The sequence below is a fragment of the Coturnix japonica genome, chromosome 2, assembly GCF_001577835.2.
Source record: "Coturnix japonica isolate 7356 chromosome 2, Coturnix japonica 2.1, whole genome shotgun sequence".
Taxonomy (NCBI): Eukaryota; Metazoa; Chordata; class Aves; order Galliformes; family Phasianidae; genus Coturnix; species Coturnix japonica.
This window is the reverse complement of record NC_029517.1, coordinates 106,917,234-106,938,247: the sequence shown is the minus strand read 5'-3', so window position 1 is coordinate 106,938,247 and position 21,014 is coordinate 106,917,234. Positions and strand designations below refer to the sequence as shown.

The 21,014-nt window shown below is 36.8% G+C and overlaps 1 protein-coding gene across 7 annotated transcripts in view; it reads left to right on the top strand.

Annotated features, from left to right (window-relative positions):
• UBE2W (ubiquitin conjugating enzyme E2 W) overlaps positions 1–21,014 on the top strand; it is a 40,353-nt gene that overhangs the window by 14,093 nt on the left and 5,246 nt on the right. For 3 of the 7 annotated variants that reach the window (XM_015855786.2, XM_015855785.1, XM_015855787.1), the window contains exons 2-5: positions 2,981–3,072; positions 6,747–6,849; positions 9,174–9,329; positions 10,639–10,714. In XM_015855786.2, the coding sequence (XP_015711272.1) occupies positions 2,981–3,072; positions 6,747–6,849; positions 9,174–9,329; positions 10,639–10,714 (427 nt within the window). Of the gene's footprint in view, positions 1–2,980; positions 3,073–6,746; positions 6,850–9,173; positions 9,330–10,619; positions 10,715–13,527; positions 16,729–21,014 lie in introns of those variants that run through there. The other 4 variants (XR_001553546.2, XR_001553547.2, XR_001553545.2 and 1 more) reach the window with 3 other exon arrangements.

Genomic DNA, 21,014 nt, shown 5'->3' with positions numbered 1-21,014 from the left:
AAGGAAAGCAAATAAGGAATCTATTTGTAGCTTTGCATTGGCAGGTAAACATTTAGGTATTTGCAGGAAGTCACAGTTACATCATGCATAGGGGTCACTTGGGCAAACATAAACTGTAACTCCAAACCACTGCCCCCTTTTTTTTTCCCCCAGCTGTTACTGCTGACCAGGACTTATGTGAAATATCCCAGTGGTTATTGGGGCCAGCTGTCCAGTTGTGTCATGTCCCTATTCCATTTGTCTCAGCCTCTTCACTGCAGTGTGAAAAATAAAGAACTGGAGTGTGTGTAAGCGCTGTTCTGCAACAACTAAAACATAAGTGTGTTATCAATACTATTTTTCATCTCAAATCCAAAATATAGCTGCCTAGTCGCTACTTTGAAGAAAATTAACTGTTCCAGCTGAAACCAGGGTAGAATGCAAGTAAAAAAGTGTTGTTAAGGGAAGCTGAAAACAGAAGTCTGTACCTGTAAGAAGAGTAGGAGGAGTGACTTGGTGTCATTTACTTCACTCATGTTTCTTACTATGAAGAAAATTATTCCAATTGCAAAAGCAGCAGAACAAGCAGAGGTAACATGGGAAGCTAAAGGCTTTTAACTTCAATGATATTTAAAAGTATCTTTGATCTGTACTTACAGTAGAAAGGTGAAGAGGTGACTTCCTTTAGTAATGATCAAACTTTAAGTTTGTGAAATTGTATAAATGAGGTGGCTAAGATTATTGAAAAGGTATTCATCTTTTATCCTTTGTCCTGTTATGTATGCTACTTCTAATGTCAGTTTTGTTGCTGAAAAGCAGTTTGCTATGTTCATGGCTGTCAGACACAAGGAAGTCTTTCCTCCCTGTGAAACAGTCCCTTTTCCAGTGTCTAATTTCAGAAACTTTGGAGAGTGCTTTCAAAGTCTTCTGATTATCTTTAGCTGCTTTGTGTGCAAGAATGAAGGGTAGGCAGCAGCTTGAAGAATGTGGTCTTCGTCCTGACACTTCACAGAATCACAGAATTGTAGGGGTTGGAAGGGACCTCTAGAGATCAGTGAGTCCAACCCCCCGCCAAAGCAGGTTCCCTACACCACGTCACACAGGTAGGCGTCCAGGCAGGTCTTGAATATCTCCAGAGAAGGAGACTCCACCACCTCCCTGGGCAGCCTGTTCCAGTGCTTGAGACAACATCTGAAGTAATGTCCTTAGGGAGCCCTGCTAAAAGAAGGACTAGGAATGTATTGGAGTGAGTTCAGCAGATGGCTGCCAAGATGATGAGGGGCTGAACTGCATCGTGTACAAGAGGTTATTCATTCTAAAGAAGAGAAGACAAAGGGGAGTTCTTACTGATGTCTTCAGTAGCCAGATGGGTGGTGGGGATAACAAACTATGACTCCTCAAAGCTAGAAGCCGAAGAGCAACAGAGAGATTGGAATGGGAGATATTTCAGTAAGATGTAAAGGAAACACTTTATGCTGTGAGAGCAGTCAAAGGGAGGAATGGATTGACCAAAGGAGCCAATTAAGACTGTTTTCTCAATGATAGTTAACTCTCACTTCTTTGGTATTAGAATGAATTCTGGTGAGTAGATTATTATTCCCTCTACAGATTTTGGTCTGGTTTCTCTAGGGTACTGGACAGCATCTGCCAGAGGAGTTCTGTAGGTGACTGTTAGTCTGCAGAAGTAGTAGAATTTGATGCTTTATAGAACAAGTATTTAAAGCTTCTGGTACAAGCGTATGATGAGTCCTGGTATGTTTATCAGTTAATCTGTGAGCGATTCGTATGACATGGTTGATCAAGTGTAAAAGAGCAGTGGAATTGTATATTTTACTTTTCCAAGTGGGGAAAAACAAAGCTTCAAATCTTAACTGTTTGTCATTTTGTCTAGCAAAAGGCATTCTCATTGTGTAAAGACTGTCTTGCTTCTATCTTTAGACTGTAGTGGATAGAATAACACTTAGGAAACCTTAGAAGCACTCTTTTCACCTTGACCTGTCTGACAGTTTATCATAGTGGGGACTGGAGAAACCTGGAAATCGATTATGTATTTTGTAATCCTTAGTGCTAGGTAAGCCTTACATGTCATGTAAGGACATTTGGAATAGTAAGGATGATGGAAATGGACTGGTAGGCTGCAAATGTGGAAGTGTTGGCAATAAAAGGGAGAATAAGATGTGTGAGACCCTTGACTTTTCTTGTTATATGAACAGCTTGGAAATGACAAAATGTATTCATAATGTTTTATGGAGATAAAAAATACTCTTTGAAAGCATTGCCAATGGTAACACTTTACAGAAGTCCAGTAGTGCTTGTTCCATATAACAGGTCTGTTAGTTTGTATAGAAAATGGTTGCAGTTACTGACTTATCCATGGGGAAATAGGTGAGATTTCAATGACCTAGTGGTGTACTACTTCTATAAATATTACTTTGCAGGCTTTAAGATGCAGTTGTTTATAAGTTATAAAGTAGTTTATTTTTGGCAAAACCACATAATCCTGTTTAGTTTGTCTTCTGTCCTTTGAGATGACCTAGAACAAGGAAAACACACCAATGCCACGTAGAATTATCTTGAACAACAAAGAGAAGGAAGAGTTATACTTTTAACAGCTTGGCAAATTAACTGTAAATGCGATGCTATATGGGGATTACAGAACATCTGCTGTTAAGAATAAAGGCACAATTTACATCTTTACTATATCACAAAACTCTAGATACTCCTATGTATTCTATAATGCAAAGATGGTTTGCTTACTGATGATGTAAATGTTTAAAAAAAATTGAAATGACAAAACTCTGATATTAAGGCCAGTGAATTTGCAGTTTGACTTCTTGGAGCTGACTTTCTTCTTCCTTTGCTTTTAATTACACTTTGTACTTAACACTAGATTCGTTTAAAAATCTTAGCTTGCAGTAATTGATTAAAATTTACTTAAGTGCATGTGCTTATTGTTGAAACTCACTTAATGTTTCAATTATTCTTTACAATTTCTCTTCAGAAAAGATTACAAAAAGAACTATTGGCATTGCAAAATGATCCACCTCCAGGAATGACTCTAAATGAGAAGAGCGTGCAAAACTCAATTACACAGTAAGTATATGCATGTATGTATCTACACTGTTTAGCTTTTGCTATCAAGCTGAAAATTGTAAGTAATGAAAAGTCCCCTCATGCATCTTCCGCTAATCATTCCAGGTTACATTCTGATCTTCTGTTTTTTATATGGGGAATAAAGCATTTTTCTCATTAATGAGCATATTTCTGCAACGTACTTCACAATCTCAGGATCCAGCATAGTGAGTTCACTGAATTTGTGTTAGGCAATTTTACTGTTTAAAACGTGGCAATTGGTATAAACTATTCTTGGTTTGGGATAAAGTAATTTGAGAAGCTCTTGCTGCTGCTACCCTGTGAGACTCCTCTAAATTTCATCAAAGAACAGAGTAGCTGATTTAGATTTATTTAGTTTCTGTTTCAGTGTTATTAATTTCATCCATTTTTTTCTAAGGGAAGTGGAGAAAGCTTCTTAAAAAGCTTCTGTGCTTAAAAAGCAAAGTTGCTGGAGTTCATTTTTTGTGCTGTTCTTGCTGTGGTTTTACTAATCACAAATAAAACTGAAACAGGTGTGGTTAAGTATCTCTGCATTTCATTGAAGTCAGCAGGTGATTTCCTTGTACTAAATTTTTTTCAACTGATACCGAGACTGTGTTAACAGTTTTGGATAATTGAGTCAGGTTTTTCTTAGCTTAATTTTAGGGAAATGTTAGATTTCTGCATTTAGTAAGATTTCTGTATGAGAATGAATCTCAGACTATGTTTTCTGCAATATGTTTGACACTGATTGATGGATCAAAACCAAACACTGAGCTGCCTTGTTGAAGTTGTTTCATATTTGTATTTCTGGTGATGGCAACAGACTGTGCTACATGAGGTTTTGTGCAACTGTTGCTTTTTAATTTTCTTGCCTTTTGTGATACTTGAAGCAGATGAATGTTACTGAAACAAATTGAAGTAGCGCTTTCCAGAATTTGTTACTAGTAACAAACCTCTGTGCAATTCATGAATTGCAAGTTTTGTTTCTTTACTTTGTCCTTTTCATCAGGAAGAAAAAAGATAAGCATTTTAATTGTCAAAGAAAACTCAAAAGTTTTTCCTCTTCTTTAAAGAGAAATAATGACCAATTTTACAGAAATGAAAAGTTGAAAAATTTTGTGTTTTTTTTTTTGCTCATAGTTTTCCATTATTGTAAGGATCACTTTGTTACCAGAGTGCTGCTACATTGTTGTTTCTTTCTTGTTTGTTTGCTACATGCAATTTTTATACCTTTCAATACCTTGCAAATAGAAACTTCCTGTTTCCAGTCCTGCTAGTTCTTTTTTTTTTCCCCCAAATTGTCACTGAGTAAAAAAACTTCCTGTCATTATAGATGTTGTATATACATGTGTGTATATTTATATATATTTGCTCTTTAAGGGTTTTCAGTTCTAAGTAGAATGTTCTGAGATGATTAATCAAATTGCTGTTACGGTATAGATGTGCATACGCTTGGGTTTGAAAGGAACTGAATCAGTTAATTGAAGCCCATAATGTAACTGGGTCATTTTAAACTCAGTTTAATCAGTTTCTTTTTAATACACATTAATTATAAGTTTGTCTTAAGGAAAGAAAAAACAAAACAAAAAAAACCCAATAATACCTCAGTCATAAAAAGAGCAGTTTCCAGAAAGAATTACCTTCTGCTTTTGAAGTGAAACTAATTCAAAAAACAGCATCTCTGTAGTTCCCTTGTGTTGCCTGACCTTAATTCTAATGTTAGTATACTTTCTTTTCCTTCTAAAGTTGTGAAGAAGATCCCTGCTCAGTGAGACCAAACCTTATCTTCTCTTGCTTGATTTCTGGCACATTGGAATTCCCCCGTTCCTGTGTTCTTAAGATATGACTCTTAAATGTAGTCGGCTGTAAGGGTGGCTAATGTAAAGATGTTGACCAAGATGGTGGTAAATAGTCAAAGGTTATTAGTAAAGAAAACTCACCAGTGTCGATGCCTTGACCAGAAAGCTGAGGCAATCTCCAAGAGATGCTGCCTCAGTGGTGGTCAGCCCTTAAATGAGGTCTCAGAGGAGGTGGAGTCGAGGTCCACCCCTTCCAGGAGCACAGCTACATTACTCTCACCTGTGCTCCCGCAGCTGGCCCAACACTTGCCTCAGCTGATTAATCAGAGGTTCAAGCTGTGATTTCCCATACACTGTTACTGATGGATGCCAACATCTGGAGCATCTTGCAGAGTAACTCCCTGAGCAGCCTGAAGTCTGCTCTCTCTGTATCCAGTGCTGAAGTTTTGGTGGCAGTTTTCCTGTCACCAAAGATTTGAAACTCAGCTGCTTTATGGTCACCGTAGCCAAAGATGGCTACTGAGTGCCACTTCACTGGCAAGACTCTGTTTACAAGTAACAAATTTGGGAGGGCACCTTTCCTAGTAGACTCCTTTAGTAATCTCCTGGGCCTATTTATATCAGTTAGATGATATTCCCAGTTAACAGCTGGGAAGTAGAAGTCATCTATAAGGACAAGGGCAACTGTTCTAGAGATATCCCTTAATTCGCTGTAAAGTAATTCATTGGTGTTGTCACCCTGGTTGGCTGATATGTAATAGGTTCCTGCAACAGGATCCTTTTTATTTGCATTCCCCCTAATCCTTACCCAGAGGCACTCAACTGTGTAATTGCCAACTGTGTGCACCATACAATCCAACTCTGTTATATACAGTGGCACCCTTTACTTCAGCTGCAATTATAGGACTCTTCCCCATTACAACAATTACCATATTACTGTTTGGGATGTGTTCCTCCTGTAGAGGATGACAGCAGTTCTGTTGGTGCTGGAGGTAATATTGTTTAATGTCTTTATAGACAGCATGGACTGTGGGATTGAGTGCAATGTCAGAAAGTTTGAAGGTAACGCTAAGCCGAGTGGTGCAGTTGACGTGCTAGAGGGAAGGTTCTACAAAGGATGGTACTAAATGATCAACAGAACTCTGAAGTGATGGAATTGACATAGCATGGTGTTGCTTTTTGTCATGAATGCTGCACAGAACTTTTTTTTTTTTTCCCCTGGCTAAATTAAAACCAAAACATGTCAGTTTATTCCATGTTGTAATGGAAGGATCAGGTACAGAAGAAAAGTTCTGTTTACAGTTGCAAGTCATCCATTTTCTATTTTTGTTTTTCTATGACCTTTTCATTTTTTATGCTGAACCTTTACATTTCTGCGGTTTCCTTGTGTGACAGATTATGTAGCATTTTGCTTCTGACTTCTTCACAGATGTAAGTGCAGGAACATCATTCCTTCTCTCCCTGGGGATGCAGATTTTATTTTAATGAACTGTATTGATGATTTCCTTGCCAGAAAAATAGAAACGTGGAAGGAGAATGCCTGCTACTCTATTTTATTCCAAGCCTATTTTTGTATAAGAATAGTCTTTGGAAGTCTTCTATGTCAGCTGTGTCTCACATAACAGGGAATTGATGAGTCTGTGATGAGTTCAAGTCATAATAATTTGCAGTGCTATGGCAGTGTCTGTATATGAAATACCAAGCTTGTTTCTTTCAAATGTGGGCTTGATGCATTATTCACTTCTGTAATAGCTTTGCTAATGGAGAGTTTGGAAGATTGGCTGCATGGCAGTTGATTTTATTTGTCCTGTGCTCAAGAAGTAAAATAATCATCTTTTAGTCCATAATACTATTTTGTTTCTCCATTCTTAGGTGGATTGTAGACATGGAAGGTGCTCCAGGAACGCTATATGAAGGGGAGAAATTTCAGCTTCTATTTAAGTTCAGTAGCCGATATCCTTTTGATTCGCCTCAGGTATCTGCTTTCCTCCTTCCTACTTAATTCTGTCTCTAAGTAATAATTGTGTGGTACATGCTGAATACTAATGCCATTTGTATATCCTAAGGTGAGGTTTAGTTGTCTCTAGAAAAAGCACACCTGCACAATATGTTTAACATAAATTGAAACAAGTGAGATGTAGTGCCTACTACAGTCCACTTAATTTCATGGAAGATGAAAGAATGGTGTATTCTTGAGGTTTCTTTATACACTATGAAAGAACAACACAGAATAGTAGGATGGTTCCTTTTGTTGCTGCACACGAGTGAACAACAAACAATTCTTTAGTCTCCTCTTCAGCTTCTATGTCCTTTCTTAACCTCTTCTACCTTCTCTACTGCCATTGTTAATATGGCTGTCAAAATACTGTTCATGTGGTAGGAATTCTCATGAACACCTGGCATCTCTGAGAGGTCTGCAAATCTAGTGGTTATAATTAAGGTGTGAGCTACTGCTTTCATGGCAACATTAAGTACTGGAGGGTCAACATTACTACTAGGGTGTGGAATGAGCTCTGTACATCCATCTGTCCATTACCTGAGAGAAGTTAGGCTTGGAGGAGGAAAGCAGGTGTTAAGTTATCCCTTCAGCTCTCCTGAAAATGAAAGAAAGAAGAAACAAGAGTGCTTTAGTTCTGGCCCTGTTTCAGCTCAAAGTTTGAAGAGTCATCTCTGCTTTTCTCATGGCTGTTGAAGCTCCAGCAAGGAGTGAGCTGCGGCAGTCACATAAACTGTAAAAATATGTATCTGTAAGGATTAAGGTGAAAACTAGAAATGCTTGTTCTTCAGTCTCAGGTTTTAAGGAACAAACTGGCACATTCCATTCCCATCTGCATTTTATCAGGTTTGCAGTAAGCTTCTCATAGGTGATCCATAAGACCCACTTTGTTTTGATTCCAAGTGGGTACTGTTTGTACTCTTTATCTAACATGCGCATGTGACTGTGTAAAAATTATTGTAAAACAGCAATCTAAATCAGTACACAAAGACAAATGTATTTATTTCCTTGCAAGCATAAAAGGCAGTTAAGAATTAAAGCACTGGATATTTAGTTCTTGTTGTGGCTAAAATTTTTTATCATGCTGCTGTACAATAATTCTCTGCTTTAAAGCTCTTGATTTGTAATTCTTTCTCCTATAAATCTACTTCCTCTGAATTGACAATTTGTTTCTCCTGTTCAATCACTTGATTGTTTTCTGCCTTGAGTGTTGTCTGTTAAGCATGCATGCTTAACTAGTCCTGGTTTTCTTGTATAATGGAAACATTAGTTAGAAATTAAATACTAAGTTACAGAGGTAAGCTTTTCAGTGCGTAAGAAATACCAGACAAAGATCATTCTGCATCCACTTTTCTCTGCTGTCATTAAAAAAATTGCATGCCATTTGGAAAGTAGCTTGAGCTTTCTCACCTCATTTGTGATGAAGCTGAAACTTCTTTCTGGTAGTCAGTAATGAGGTGAGGTGTGTGTACACGTACCTGAACTGAGAAAATCTTAAGAAGATGTTGTGATTTGAGTGGTAGAGATTTATTATGTCATTTTATAAAAGATTACGGTGCTTATGTTGAATAAGGAGCTCAGGAGGATAATGCTGCTGTGAGGATTTTGGTTTTTACTCCCTTTTCATTGGTCCTGAGCTGACCTTACGTTTTTGTCAAACTTATTGTAAGAGCAGTAATTGTCAAAATTGATTTTCTAACCTTTATTTTTTAATAGAGAGAAGTTGAGATTCTCAGTGCTGTTCTCTGTTGTTTGCTTCTGTTAAAAGAAAATTCCACTTAAATAACAATTTAAAATATTTCCAATGTGATAATGCAGTATGGTTGTAAGAGTCCTTTATGTTCTAGTTAATAGGATTAGTGTGTTTAACTCTTCTTGAGTTGTCTAGAATTTATATCCTATTGTGTCCAAAGAAATACTAATTTGTGAATCTAACCTTCCTAATAGGCAGCTGTAGGATGTAAATAGGATGTTTTAAAAAAACTGAAGATGCAAGATTTAAGAGTTTGCTACATCTGTTGCTTTTATGTTCTTTGTGTTTTGTAACTATTCACAGGAAAAAAACTGCATTTGGCCATTTGTGCTACTTCACCTTCACAAGGCTTTTGTCATTTCATTTTACATTTTGACTAACAGCTCAAAAAATGAATGAATGTAATATGGTATATTATGTTATTTCTTGTAAATGATAATGTCAGAACCTGCTTTTTTATTTATTTTTTTTTTTTTTACAAAATCTGCATAGTTTTTATTTAAAAGTTGAACAATAGATTACATTTTGGTGGTTTTTTCTTTTTTTTTAGGTCATGTTTACTGGTGACAATATTCCTGTTCATCCACATGTTTATAGCAATGGTCATATCTGTTTGTCCATTCTAACAGAAGACTGGTCTCCAGCTCTCTCAGTGCAATCTGTTTGTCTTAGCATTATTAGCATGCTTTCCAGCTGCAAAGAAAAGGTATGAGGTTTTTTTTTTTTTCTCTCCTAGAGTCACTGGCTTGGGTTGGAAGGGATCTTAAAGATAATTTAGTTCCAGTCCTCTTGTAATGGGCAGAGTTGTCTCCACCTGCTGATTTCAGCACCATTGGAGTAGAATAAGTGAAAATTATTGGTTTTCTACTTTGAAAAGTAAGATTTTTTTGTTTGTTTGTTTCTGAAATACTAAAATAGGCAAACCTGCTACATACTTGCCAGTGACAGTGGCGCAGTGGTAGGAATGCTGCGTTGCAACACCGGAGGCCTGGGTTCGAATCCCCCCCCTGTGGTGCAAGTGTTAGAAGTGCTGCTCTGCTACACAGGAGGCTCGAATCCCGGGGGTTGGACTCGATGATCTTTTAAGGTCCCTTCCAACCCGCACTATACTGTGATCTGTATTTCTGCTATTTGAAAGTATTAAGCTAGAACTGCAAACTAAATAGTACAGTAAATATTTTGTAACTTTTTTTATGGCAACCTGTTTGTACTACTTTATTGGAGAAGAAGCATAAATGAATACTTCTACTTGTACAAAGTCATTATGTTATATTAACATGTAAAGCCAAATTCTTGCAGCTCTGTTAAAATTATTTGTCTCTAAAGGCCACTCAAAACAACTGTTGAAATGTCTGTTTTGCAGATACCTGTGATTTTGCAGTTGTACTATTTTTATTGACTTTGATCGCTTTTATTTCAGAAAAGTAAATGATCTGAAACTGCTTTTTGGTCATACATGAGTGATGCGGACTTCTATTGTAAAAGAGGTTGCTCCTTTACTCTTGACCATTAGCTTTGGAGTTGAATTTGTGCGGAAGTTAATTTGGTCAGAGCTCCTACATCTGTGCTTTCCCGATATGCATATTTAACATATCCCAGTTGGTCCTAGTCATGTGACTTGAGTAGTAAAATACCTCTCTGACTGTTATGTCCTCCTACCTCTGAGTTTGCCCAATGATGACTCTTAATAAAAAAACCAAAGAATATGAAATACTGATCAGACATTTGTTGATGGCAACTTAACCAAAGTTTGTTTTTCACTCATTCCAAGCTGGAATTTATGGGTCTGGGATGGAAGGGACCTCAAGGATTATGAAGCTCTAGCACCCCTGCCTGGCAGGGCCACTGAACTTCTATGTTTACTAGATCAGGTTGCCCAGGGCCCCATTCAACCTGGCCTTGAACATCTCCAGGAATGGGGCATCCATAAGAAAACTTATTAACTTCTTAAATAGTTCATGTATTTAATATATGGGGATTGTTTGATTATTTGTAGGTCTTTTTTTCTGTTGCAGAGGCGACCTCCGGATAACTCATTTTATGTAAGAACATGTAACAAGAATCCAAAGAAAACAAAATGGTGGTATCATGGTAAGTATTTCACTAGGATCAGGAATTTTGAAGGGTAATCGCATTGGATGTCTTAAACTTCTGAAATCAATAAGTTTATGAAATGCCATTTCTCAGATACTTGCTGTGCATTTTGTTAATTTCTGTATGTTTAATTTTCATAATTCCCAACCAAAATTTAAACAGCACAGATTTGCGTGTTTTTAATTGTTGGACTAAATTTGAGTAATAGTTCTTGTCAGTTGTCTCAGTCCGTGACAGGCATTAAGTTTTAGGTGGAGGAAGTCCTTAATTAAACTAAAAGTGTTTGGTTTTTTGTATTGGCAGTAACACTTCTAAGGCTTTCGCTGCAATAGAAATACACTTACGTGTTTCCAACAACCACATATTTTCTGTTAATTCTGTTTTGAGTCAGAATTTTCAGTGTGAGACAGTTTGGGTGACTTAAAGGCTCTTAAGAACTTATATTTAGAAGTGTAGTAATAAGACTTTACATGTACATGATAAATATGTACTGAAATTTTTCTATTTAATACTATGGTGTCTGTAGTGCTGGTGCTGTGTTGTTGTTGTTTACTTTTCCTTGCCATCTGCTCTCTATCTGACTTGATGCTGTGTGGACTCTTTTCTGCTTCAGCATTTGTCATCTTCTCGGAGCGAGGGTTGGCTGTATGTGCTAGTTCAGTCTGGTCCAGAAAAGAAAGTAAGGCAGTATGGGAGGGATAGAGAGAGGCTATGGTTTTCTTTTTTCTTCTCTTCTTGGCCAGTAAGTTCTTGGCTTTTCCTAGGAAAATTCTATTAAATGGTAGTTATCAGAAGCCTTTGTCGCTGGGAAAGAACAGGAGAATGCTGTTTGCTTAGATGATGCAGGGAGGAGCTAGTCTTACCTTTAACTGAAGCATCCATCATAAGACATTCATTTTTCTGCTGTCTCCCCACCCCAGGGAATGTTCTGTTCCGTATGTGAAGTGAGGTCAGGTAGTTTGAGATAGCAGGACTGGAGAGACGGTGCTGCTTTCATATATAAATTCCTAAAAACCTGGAGATGCCTTAACAATAAATGTTTGAGTTTAATAATACTTGCTGATGCCCATGTTTTTTTGTTTTTTTGTTTTTTATAAATGGAAGTGGAACAGAATGGAACTGTTACTTATGTTGCTCTGGTAGTCTCTCTAAAACAAGCTGACTTCCATCACAGTAAGGCCAGTGCTGTATGTCGTAGGGTATTTGAGTGGTTAAGAAACTTAAGACTGCTTATCATGCTGTTGTAACTAATGCTGTTTTTGTAAGTGACTCCAGTAATACTTACACTCTTTCTCTGCAAGGATAGTAGTCTGGATTTTTCATCTTTGCTAGATTAAACAGATATAGACTCTTATTTGTTACAAACTCATTGTCTTCTGATGCTCTCTTTCAAAACTCCTGCTTCCTCATAGTGATCATCTCTTTGACAGCTACAAAAATGCTAGGTTATACTCAACATCTCCTTCAACTGTACGTTCAGTTTCACATTGACTTCCTTGGAGTTGGTTGTGCTGTGTCAAAGATAAAAGGGAATCTTCCAGATAAGGTTTTTGTAGCCATCTAGGCTGAAATTGGTTTCAAAAAGCTGTCGTCTATTTTTTTGTGTTGTCAATAAGTAGAATTTTATGTGTGTGTGGGGGGGGAAAGTACATGGCAGTGGGGAATGTTTTCAGCCAGCGCTTCCTTAATGCTTTTGGTCTTTGATTTATTTTATTTTATTTTTTAGGATGTGTTTTCCCTGATATTTCTTCTAAACTTCTAATATGCTGCTTAAACACCTCTTCTGTCTCTCTTGCATTCTTACCCATTTTTTTATCCTTACATGTATAACTTTTTTGTTCCTTCCCCTCTTAACAAAACAAAGGCTCTTCCCCCCCCCCCATATGCAGTATTATTGAGGTCATAGGTTTCTTACTGAGAAAACACTGTTTGCTGCTACTTGTATATTTACTGTTTATGGATTTAGTAACGTATGCTGCTTGTATGGCTGCCTTTTCTGTGTATGCGGGGTTACAAGTAAGTGCATTAAAAATGACCAGGTAGTAAGTTTGCTTTCTGTTAACAAGCTTAATATCTCCCATTACCAGTTGCGAATATTTTTCAGGTTGATGTGTGGAATAAAAGGTTTAAATTGGTACGTTTCCTCAGGCAAATATTTATACTTAAATATGAATGTATAGTGCAGAAACCTCTAGCTCACTATATTCTTTTATAACAGGTCCAGTCCCAGTACTTAGAATTCAGTGAATATAAATATTTTCACATTTAAAGTTTTAATGTTACAGTAGTGATCTGTTGCTTTTGCATGAGTCGACCAGCTATAGTTTGTGTTGATTCTCGAGAACTGTAAAAAGAAGTGTTGAGATTGGAAGCATGTGGGTAAACCAATTCTGCTGACACTTTCTGATATGTCTTCCTTATGAAAGGATTTCTCAATTTCATAAATGGATGTAGACCTGCTTTTATTTCAAGAGGGGGCAAAATGTTAAGCATATTTGGTTTTTCCTTTTCCTAATGATTGTCTTTCTAAATATTGAATGTGCTAATTATTGTCCTTTCAATTGACTGCTTGCCAATGGTAATACACTTACGAATGTGTGGGTAATAGTTTGTAAATTGCGTATTTTATATTCTCGTCTCTTTTTTTTTGAGTCATTATTGAACAAAATTGTGAACTTTTTCAATTGGTGTGTTTCTACTGCAACTTAATTTCTGTGCCAGGAATTGCTTATGCATACATCACCTTGGTAATTTGGGCTTGGTCTGTTTATGTATTTACCATAAATACTCTTTTTATTTTTATTTTAAAGATGACACATGTTGATGCCACCATTTTGTGATCCTCGTAGCAGAAGATAGTCCTACTGAGAAAATGAGCACTTTGATCATTCAGTCTTTGAACTTTAACCTTTGACTGGAAGTGACCTATAGGCAAAGAAGACTACTTCCTTTGACTGCATTTTTACTAGTGTGCATTCTGGGCGCATGTTGATCGCTGGTTCAGTCCATGCAACTGACATGCTTTTATTAGTCATACAGTATTAATGCAGGTGTCCAGAAATGTCAGAATAATTCCATTATTTTTATTTTAAGCTTTTGGAAGAATTCCAGGTCTTCATATATTGTGCAATAACACTGAACTCCTTGGCGGTTTTGGTGCATCCATTGCCGGCAATGGACATTGTACCAGGGAAAGGTTTTGCTCCTGCCACAAAAAGATTGATGCGTAATAGAACTTAGGAAAGTTTCAGATATTTGAATTATAAGCAAGGGATCTACCTTTACCTTAAAAGCCACCCCATTCTTTTGTATTTGGATTCTATGCACTGTGATCACAAAACTAGCAGCATGAGTTAACATGCTTAGCTGAAGGACTGTAATAAGATCATTGCATATTTATTAAATTGTTTGTCTGCTGTCAAATTGTTTTGACATGGAAGGTTTTTCAAGTGACATTGGCAGGGAGGTACAATGTTATCCCTATGGTGAAATAAAACTACTTTTTGTATATAGTTATTCATATCTCTGAAGCAAAGGTATGAGTAATTTAGGGTATGAATGATTTAATCAAGAATTTATTTTGGAGATAAGAGAGGATGGCAGTGATATAAACTGAACTTGCTGCAGTCCATAATTGGGCTTGTAATTTGTACTTTAGAGCTTTTTCCAAATAGATTGCACACTGTTATTTCCTGCTAGCCATCAGCATGAGCCCTACTGCCTACACCAATATTTCATTTATTTATGTGTTTGAAAGAAATCATATAACATTTTTGTTTGCATTCACTGTTTCTTTTGTTGTTGTATGTCATGTTTGAATGTTACAAAATATTTTGATTGAAAAGCTTTGTCAGAAGATATTTTCATGTAAATTATTTCTTTACCTTGTAAGCATCATCTTGTCTTTTAATCCTGTACTATAAAAAGAAAAAAAAAATACATTTTTGACAGAGGCTTAATGTTTTGACAAAAAAGTGTGGACCTTCTTATTTAAGTTTAGACTAAATTATATTTTCTTATCTTGCTTGTCCCTCACAACCATTATGTTTTGTTTTGTTTTTCTTCCAGGCTTTTACTTCACCCCTTCCTTCCCCTCTCCCCTCCCCCCCAAAAAGAAAAAGATGAAAAAGCCTAAAACCAGATTGATGTATTTTCTATGGAGCAACATTTTATTGAAATAGATAGTTGTTCTCACCACTCTGTAATATTTTGATACTTCAATTAGGTTATCTTTTTAGGAAGCACTTTTATAAACTTAATACCTTTACACGTATGCAAAATTTCTATGACTTTTTTTTTTTTACTGTTGCCTTATTGTTGCACTCAAAAATAAAGAATCAAGTGGTCAATATGTGAATGTTTAGATGAAGCAACTACTTGATTAAAAATGAAACAAAACCAGAAAATTAACAGTGACACAACCCAGAAAGAATAACTAGAAAAAGAAACAAACAAAATTGGCTGATAGTACTGAATTTTGTAACTGCTGTATAATAACTGACAAATTTTATAGCCTTGTACATACTTCTCTGTTATCTAATGTTCAAAAAATTTTTACAAATCACAGAAGCATAACTCAGGGTGGATAGAGTTCAAATGGATTTGCTTGGGAGAAGTATTTTGTACAGCAATTATTGATATTGTCAGTGAAGTGAGGCTATGATATACTTCAGGAACTGCTATTTTTTCTACTGTATTGAAAATATCTCTTGGCCTTTAAAACTCTAAAATGGTAAAATCTATATAAATTTGATGTGTGTGTATATACTTTCACAAAGAGCCTTTAAAATCTAGAATTCAGATTCTTTTAAGAGCCAAAAATAATCATTTTAAGCAAATGAAATAGTTGTGCTCCTAACTTTTTATTTAGATAAATTTTATTGCTTTAAGTTAATCAAATCTGTTATTTTTGGAAATGTTTCATATGAATGAGCAGTGATCTGAATATTTAAGCTGTATATTCTTGTTAACTGCTCTTTATTATTGATTGAAAGGATTGTCACATCTTTGAGAAATTCATGTATTTTCATACAACTGATCCAGGTAACGGATCCTTTCAGATAGCCCACAGTGAAGAGACCTTATCTCGATACAAGGTAACGTGTCTGAAGAAATGGTTAAAGCGCATCTTCTCAGATACTTAAACCTTTCCCTGTGCTGGATTGCCATTCTACAATACATGATTTCAAAGAAGCTTTATGACATACTGTATGTATTCTTGTTGGAGATGTAACTCAAAGCATTATGGTTTTTTTTGATCTTTGCTATCGCGTGGACTACGATGAAGTTAACTAAATTTATGCTGCTCTTTAATGAAATCCTCTATAATAAGAGAAAAATCCAAGGTAGATTGGAGTTTACCTCAAGTCTTTTAGTTTACAGTAGAAATGCATTCATTGGTTCTCTTGTAGATCTGTTGGTAAGCTCTCCTATATACAGAGGGCAAGGACAAGGCCTATATACCACTCGAGCCCTCAAAATAATGCAACTATTCTGACAGTGCTATGGTGGGGGGTTTAAATTAGATGAAGCTGATGCCATCCTTTCCATAGGGTGACCCTGTGTATGTAACTTTCTCTCACTCGGAGTTTCTCACATGAAATGGTTACAGAATTGGCTTGAAATGATCTTGCTTTTATCTTGTGTCAATGTTAATGTTGTTAAACACTTTGTTTTTGTGTTTAGTGTCTTTATACTATAACACAATAAATTCTTGTTTTAAAATAGATTACTACCCTTGAATATAAGTACGCGTGGACCTTTTCATGGTGGAGTGCAGGAGCGTTGTGCATTACGTTCAGCTGCTCTTGAGACAAAGCTGTTTGTACTTCCTAAAAGCTGTGATGGATATCCAGGAAGGGATTTCTGTAGTACTGAGGTATCTCTTCTTTCCTCCAGACAACACCTGTTGCAAAGCTGAAGAAAATGATATCTTTAGAAAACAAAACAAAAACTTAAGATAGAATAAATAAAGGAGCTGTGAGATTACTTTTCTCATAGATTTTTAAGTAGTTCCGTACTGTGGTTCTTCATTGTTTGTCAAATGCTTTATATGTCAACGGAGAGTGGGAGTTTCAGATGTTTGTTTATATTTAGGGGAAAGAGAGTTTCTGTTACTTGATTAGCATTGATTGTTCAATGAAACTTATTATTACTTTCCATTTGGATCAGTTTATCTTTAAGATGTGATAGCTTCTGTTTTGGAAAAAGGCACTTCCATGATATCTGAAAAAACCATCTTTGTGGAAAATTTGGTTTTTAATGCACGTGTCATATGTTATGAAGAGTCTTCTGTGTGTTTGATTTTTAGTTCTCACTGTGTTTGAAATTCTGGCCACACATAGTTAACAACAGCTAAGGTTTTAGAGGTAAGGATTTCAGGAAAACATACAATTTCCTTGTCAGTAACTTTTAAAGAGCGGATTACACAAACACTTGCCATGAAAAATGTAGGTATAATGAATATTAAGACTTTTTGATGGGGTTTTTGCTTCTATTGTTGTTGTTTTTAATGTAGACATTTGTTAAAATTAATAGTTTAAAAGAAGAAATGGGAAAAAACTACGTGTGGCGCTCATGTTTATCAGATATGTCTTATTGCTTTGTGATTCTGGAGTTACATAATACCTGCCTTTGTTGGGGAAAGCTGCTGTAGTTTTTGTCTCCTTGATAAAGAGTTCAGCTTTCTGTTGCACTGTACATGTAGAATGGAGCCTCACGAATCCTCATCATTGTAAAAAGGCAGCTGAATAGTTGGGTGTTAAACTGAATAAAGAAAACTAAGTGGCCGCTGTAATATTCCATTCCAAGCGAGAGGGTTGATTTGGGACTTCATTTGTAATGCTAGTACTTGTTGGCCTGTTGTTTCCAGGCAGACCAGCAGGCTCATAAATACCTTAAAGTAATTAGAGGAGTAGAAAACCAATCCTTTCTTTTACTGTATTAAAACATAATTCAGAAATACCAATTTGAAAATATTTTGCTACCGCTGTTTATTTTTACTGTGATATCAGCAGTGAGAGTTATTTTATTCTCATGCCATATTTTTTCTTTCAGGTTTTAACTACTTAAAAAAAAAAAAGTTTGCCTTTTAATCAGTTTTGTGACACTGACTTCTCTTGTTCTGCTCCGTTTTCTGGTATTTAAAATCTCCACAGTAAGTCCTTTAAAATCCTGTCTTGTCTTCAGCAGTAGAGGAACCTATTCTGTTTGAGCACTTCTGAATGGATTCTGTCAAGAAGATCAATATTTCATCTTTTCAGATGGAATATTCTGAGCCCTTTCTCTTCCCAGAACTGCACTATTATCTGGATAGCATTTGTGCAGTCCTTCGGTGCACAGTGTTGCATCTTCAGAGATGAGATGAGCAGAGCAGGTTTCCAGCTATTTAGCATTCTAGTTAACTGCCACTCAAAAGGAAGAACTTGTTCTTCTCTTTCCGGCCTCATGCTTCACATTCAGCCTTGTATCTAGCTTTGTCCCAGTCTGCACTGAGATGATTTGGTATGTTAAACAAGTAGGAAACGAGCAGAGTAGAAAACATGAAAATCTTTTTATCCTTCAGCAAATCGAATCATTTTGCTTTCGTGACCAAGAGTTTTGAAGCTAGTAAAAGAAATTGTACAGGGAATTAATACATGTTGGTTGAAACTCGATTCATATACTTAGAATGTTCTGCGTAATGTGAAGTACTGGAAATTTTGTTTTACAGAAACTGAGTTATGTACAGTGAGAGTTCTGAGAGCTGGAAGTCTGGACTGCCTGTGGCTGTCTGTGGTGGAAGATATTTTTTCTGTATGCTTTAGCTCTGTTTTCTAGAAAAAATCCCAAAGGTCCAAAGTCTTCCTTATGTCTCTGTTTAGATGCCTTAAGTATCTGTGCCCAGGACTTATTTTGTGTTCCTCTGCTCTCCCCTTCCCCTCCTTTTAACAGTTGTTTCTAAATAGCAAGGCTGCAAGCACTTATTGGTATGGATGTTTTTGCATATTGTTTTTTGTTAGGATTGTTATCTTTTTGTTGTTCTTAAGTTTGCTTTGTAGTCTGCTGCTGCAGGTCTGTTTCAGAATGCTTGAAAGCTCATGTTTTGTCTTGCGATTGTCTCGTCTCTTGATCTGTGATTTGCATCTTTGCACTTGCTATTATTTCAGACGTAGCTTTTAGAAAGAGAGAGCATCGTGGTTTTCAGCTTGTCATTGCTTAGGTGGAACAGCTGGATAAGAGGACTGAGATAACTACTGCTTTGGTGCATTATTAACAGAATCACAGAATTGTAAAGTTGGAAAAGGACCTCTGGAAATCAACTAGCCTAACCTCCCCCCTGCTAATGCAGGTTTCCTAGAGTAGGTTATACAGGAAAGCATCCAGGTGGGTTTTGAAGAGGTCTCCTCTCCAGAGGACACTCCACAGCCTCTCTGGGCAGCCTGTTCCAGTGCTCTGTCACTCTCAAAGTATATTTTTTATTTTCCCCACAATTGTGAAACTTATGTTTCAGTTTGTACTGGATACCCCTTGTAATGTCATCAGGCACAGCTGAAGAGAGCCTGTCCCTATCCATTTGACTCCCTCCTTTCAAGTATGCAGAAGCGTACATAAGACCCACCCCCCAGTGTTCTGTTCTCCATGCTGAGCAGTCCCAGGTCTCTCAGCCTTTTCTTATAGAGGAGGTGCTGCAGGACCCTAATCATCTTTGTAGTCCTCCGCCAGACTGTAGAAGTTCGCTGTCTTTCTTAAACTGAGGAGCCCAGAGGACACAGTACTTCATGGTTAGCAGCTTGCCAATTTTTTTTCCTGATGGACTCTTATCACTGAGATTGGAGGTTTTTGATAGAAATCTACCCCATTTGTCATCTTGTCCCTTTCTCTGAAGTTCCTGTTGAGAAGGCAGATTAAATGTGATGGTTTCGATATCTATTTTTACTGGATCACTAAAGAATGGCAGCTGTCATTCTGACTGACTGAATTCATTGCAGAGGATTGGCCTTCTCTACTTTACTCTCAGAACTGTTCATATGTCTACAGGAAAATACTGGTAGCTGTGTTTCATGTGTATGAGATTATGTACACTTTTTAATTGAATGTAGACAATTTATTGATGGTTAATACTTAAAAAGTAGTAGTATTGGAAGTGTGTATCGCTAAGCAAACGAGCCACAAATGCCTGTAAAAATACTCGTCATCCATATGATTTAGAGTACATGTAGCCTGAAGTCTTGGTTTGCAACAGTATTTGAGTTTTCAGGGAGAGAAGAAACTGGGGGCATCACCCTGCACTGATGTGCTGTATATCACCCTGAGTTTAGTGCTCTTTTCAGTCTTTTGTGCATCTCTGTATTACCAAATGCTCCAAGCAGCAATTTCCATTTTAAGTATCATGCTGAGGTAATGGTTGTCTTTGGTCTCCTTAATAGGCCAGGCAGTCCTGTGCTGCGAGTGATTTTCCAAATAGTCCTGTGAATTGTGTTGACTGATGAGGGATGCCATATGGAGATAAGCTGTGCTTACAAAGAGGGTTTGGAGGGATTAATGAGAGGTTGAAGATCAGTTTTGATACATTTCTGAGATTCTTAGAATATTGGTGGTGGCTGATGGTAGCGTAGGATGGTTTTTTGAAGGAGGCAACAGTAATTGCACTAAGGTGTGTATTTTACGTTATGAATCTCTTGAAGAAAAGTGGATGAGGGCAAATGCTCAGGCAACCATGGCAATCATGCAACTGACGGAACGGCCAAAGTTCTTTGATTTTTGATCAAGATCCAAAGGAAGTACTGTTGGAAAACCTGTATCAATTTGCCAGAATGTGCTAAACAAAGAAAAAACACCGATCCAGTCAAACTGAAGCTCAAAGGGTGGAGAGTCTTCTCTACAAATGGAACGAATGGCTTTCTCTGTACCTGTACAATAGTTGCTCCAGGAATCCCAATAATCTCTCAGCCAAACAGACCTTATACTTTGCCAGACAAGAGATTCTGAACTTTTGCAGATAAGTGGATCTAATGTGCTACTTTACTGTGTGTTTTTGTAACTGAGAGTCCTTTGTTATCTTCCTTTATTTAGTCTACAGGAATTGACTAAATTGCATCACATGCATCTTCCGTATATCACAGGTGTTGCAATGGAATGTTATATAAAAAAGCTTTGAATCTTTTCTTAAAAACCATGCAAATGCTTCTTTTAGTCTTTACACTCATCTAGGTGTCATCCATGTTTATATTATCTGCATCTGTGCTACTTGGTAATTTGTCTTAAGCTCATTTCAGCACTTAGTGAAATTTAACAACATTTTAAAGGTTTACTATTT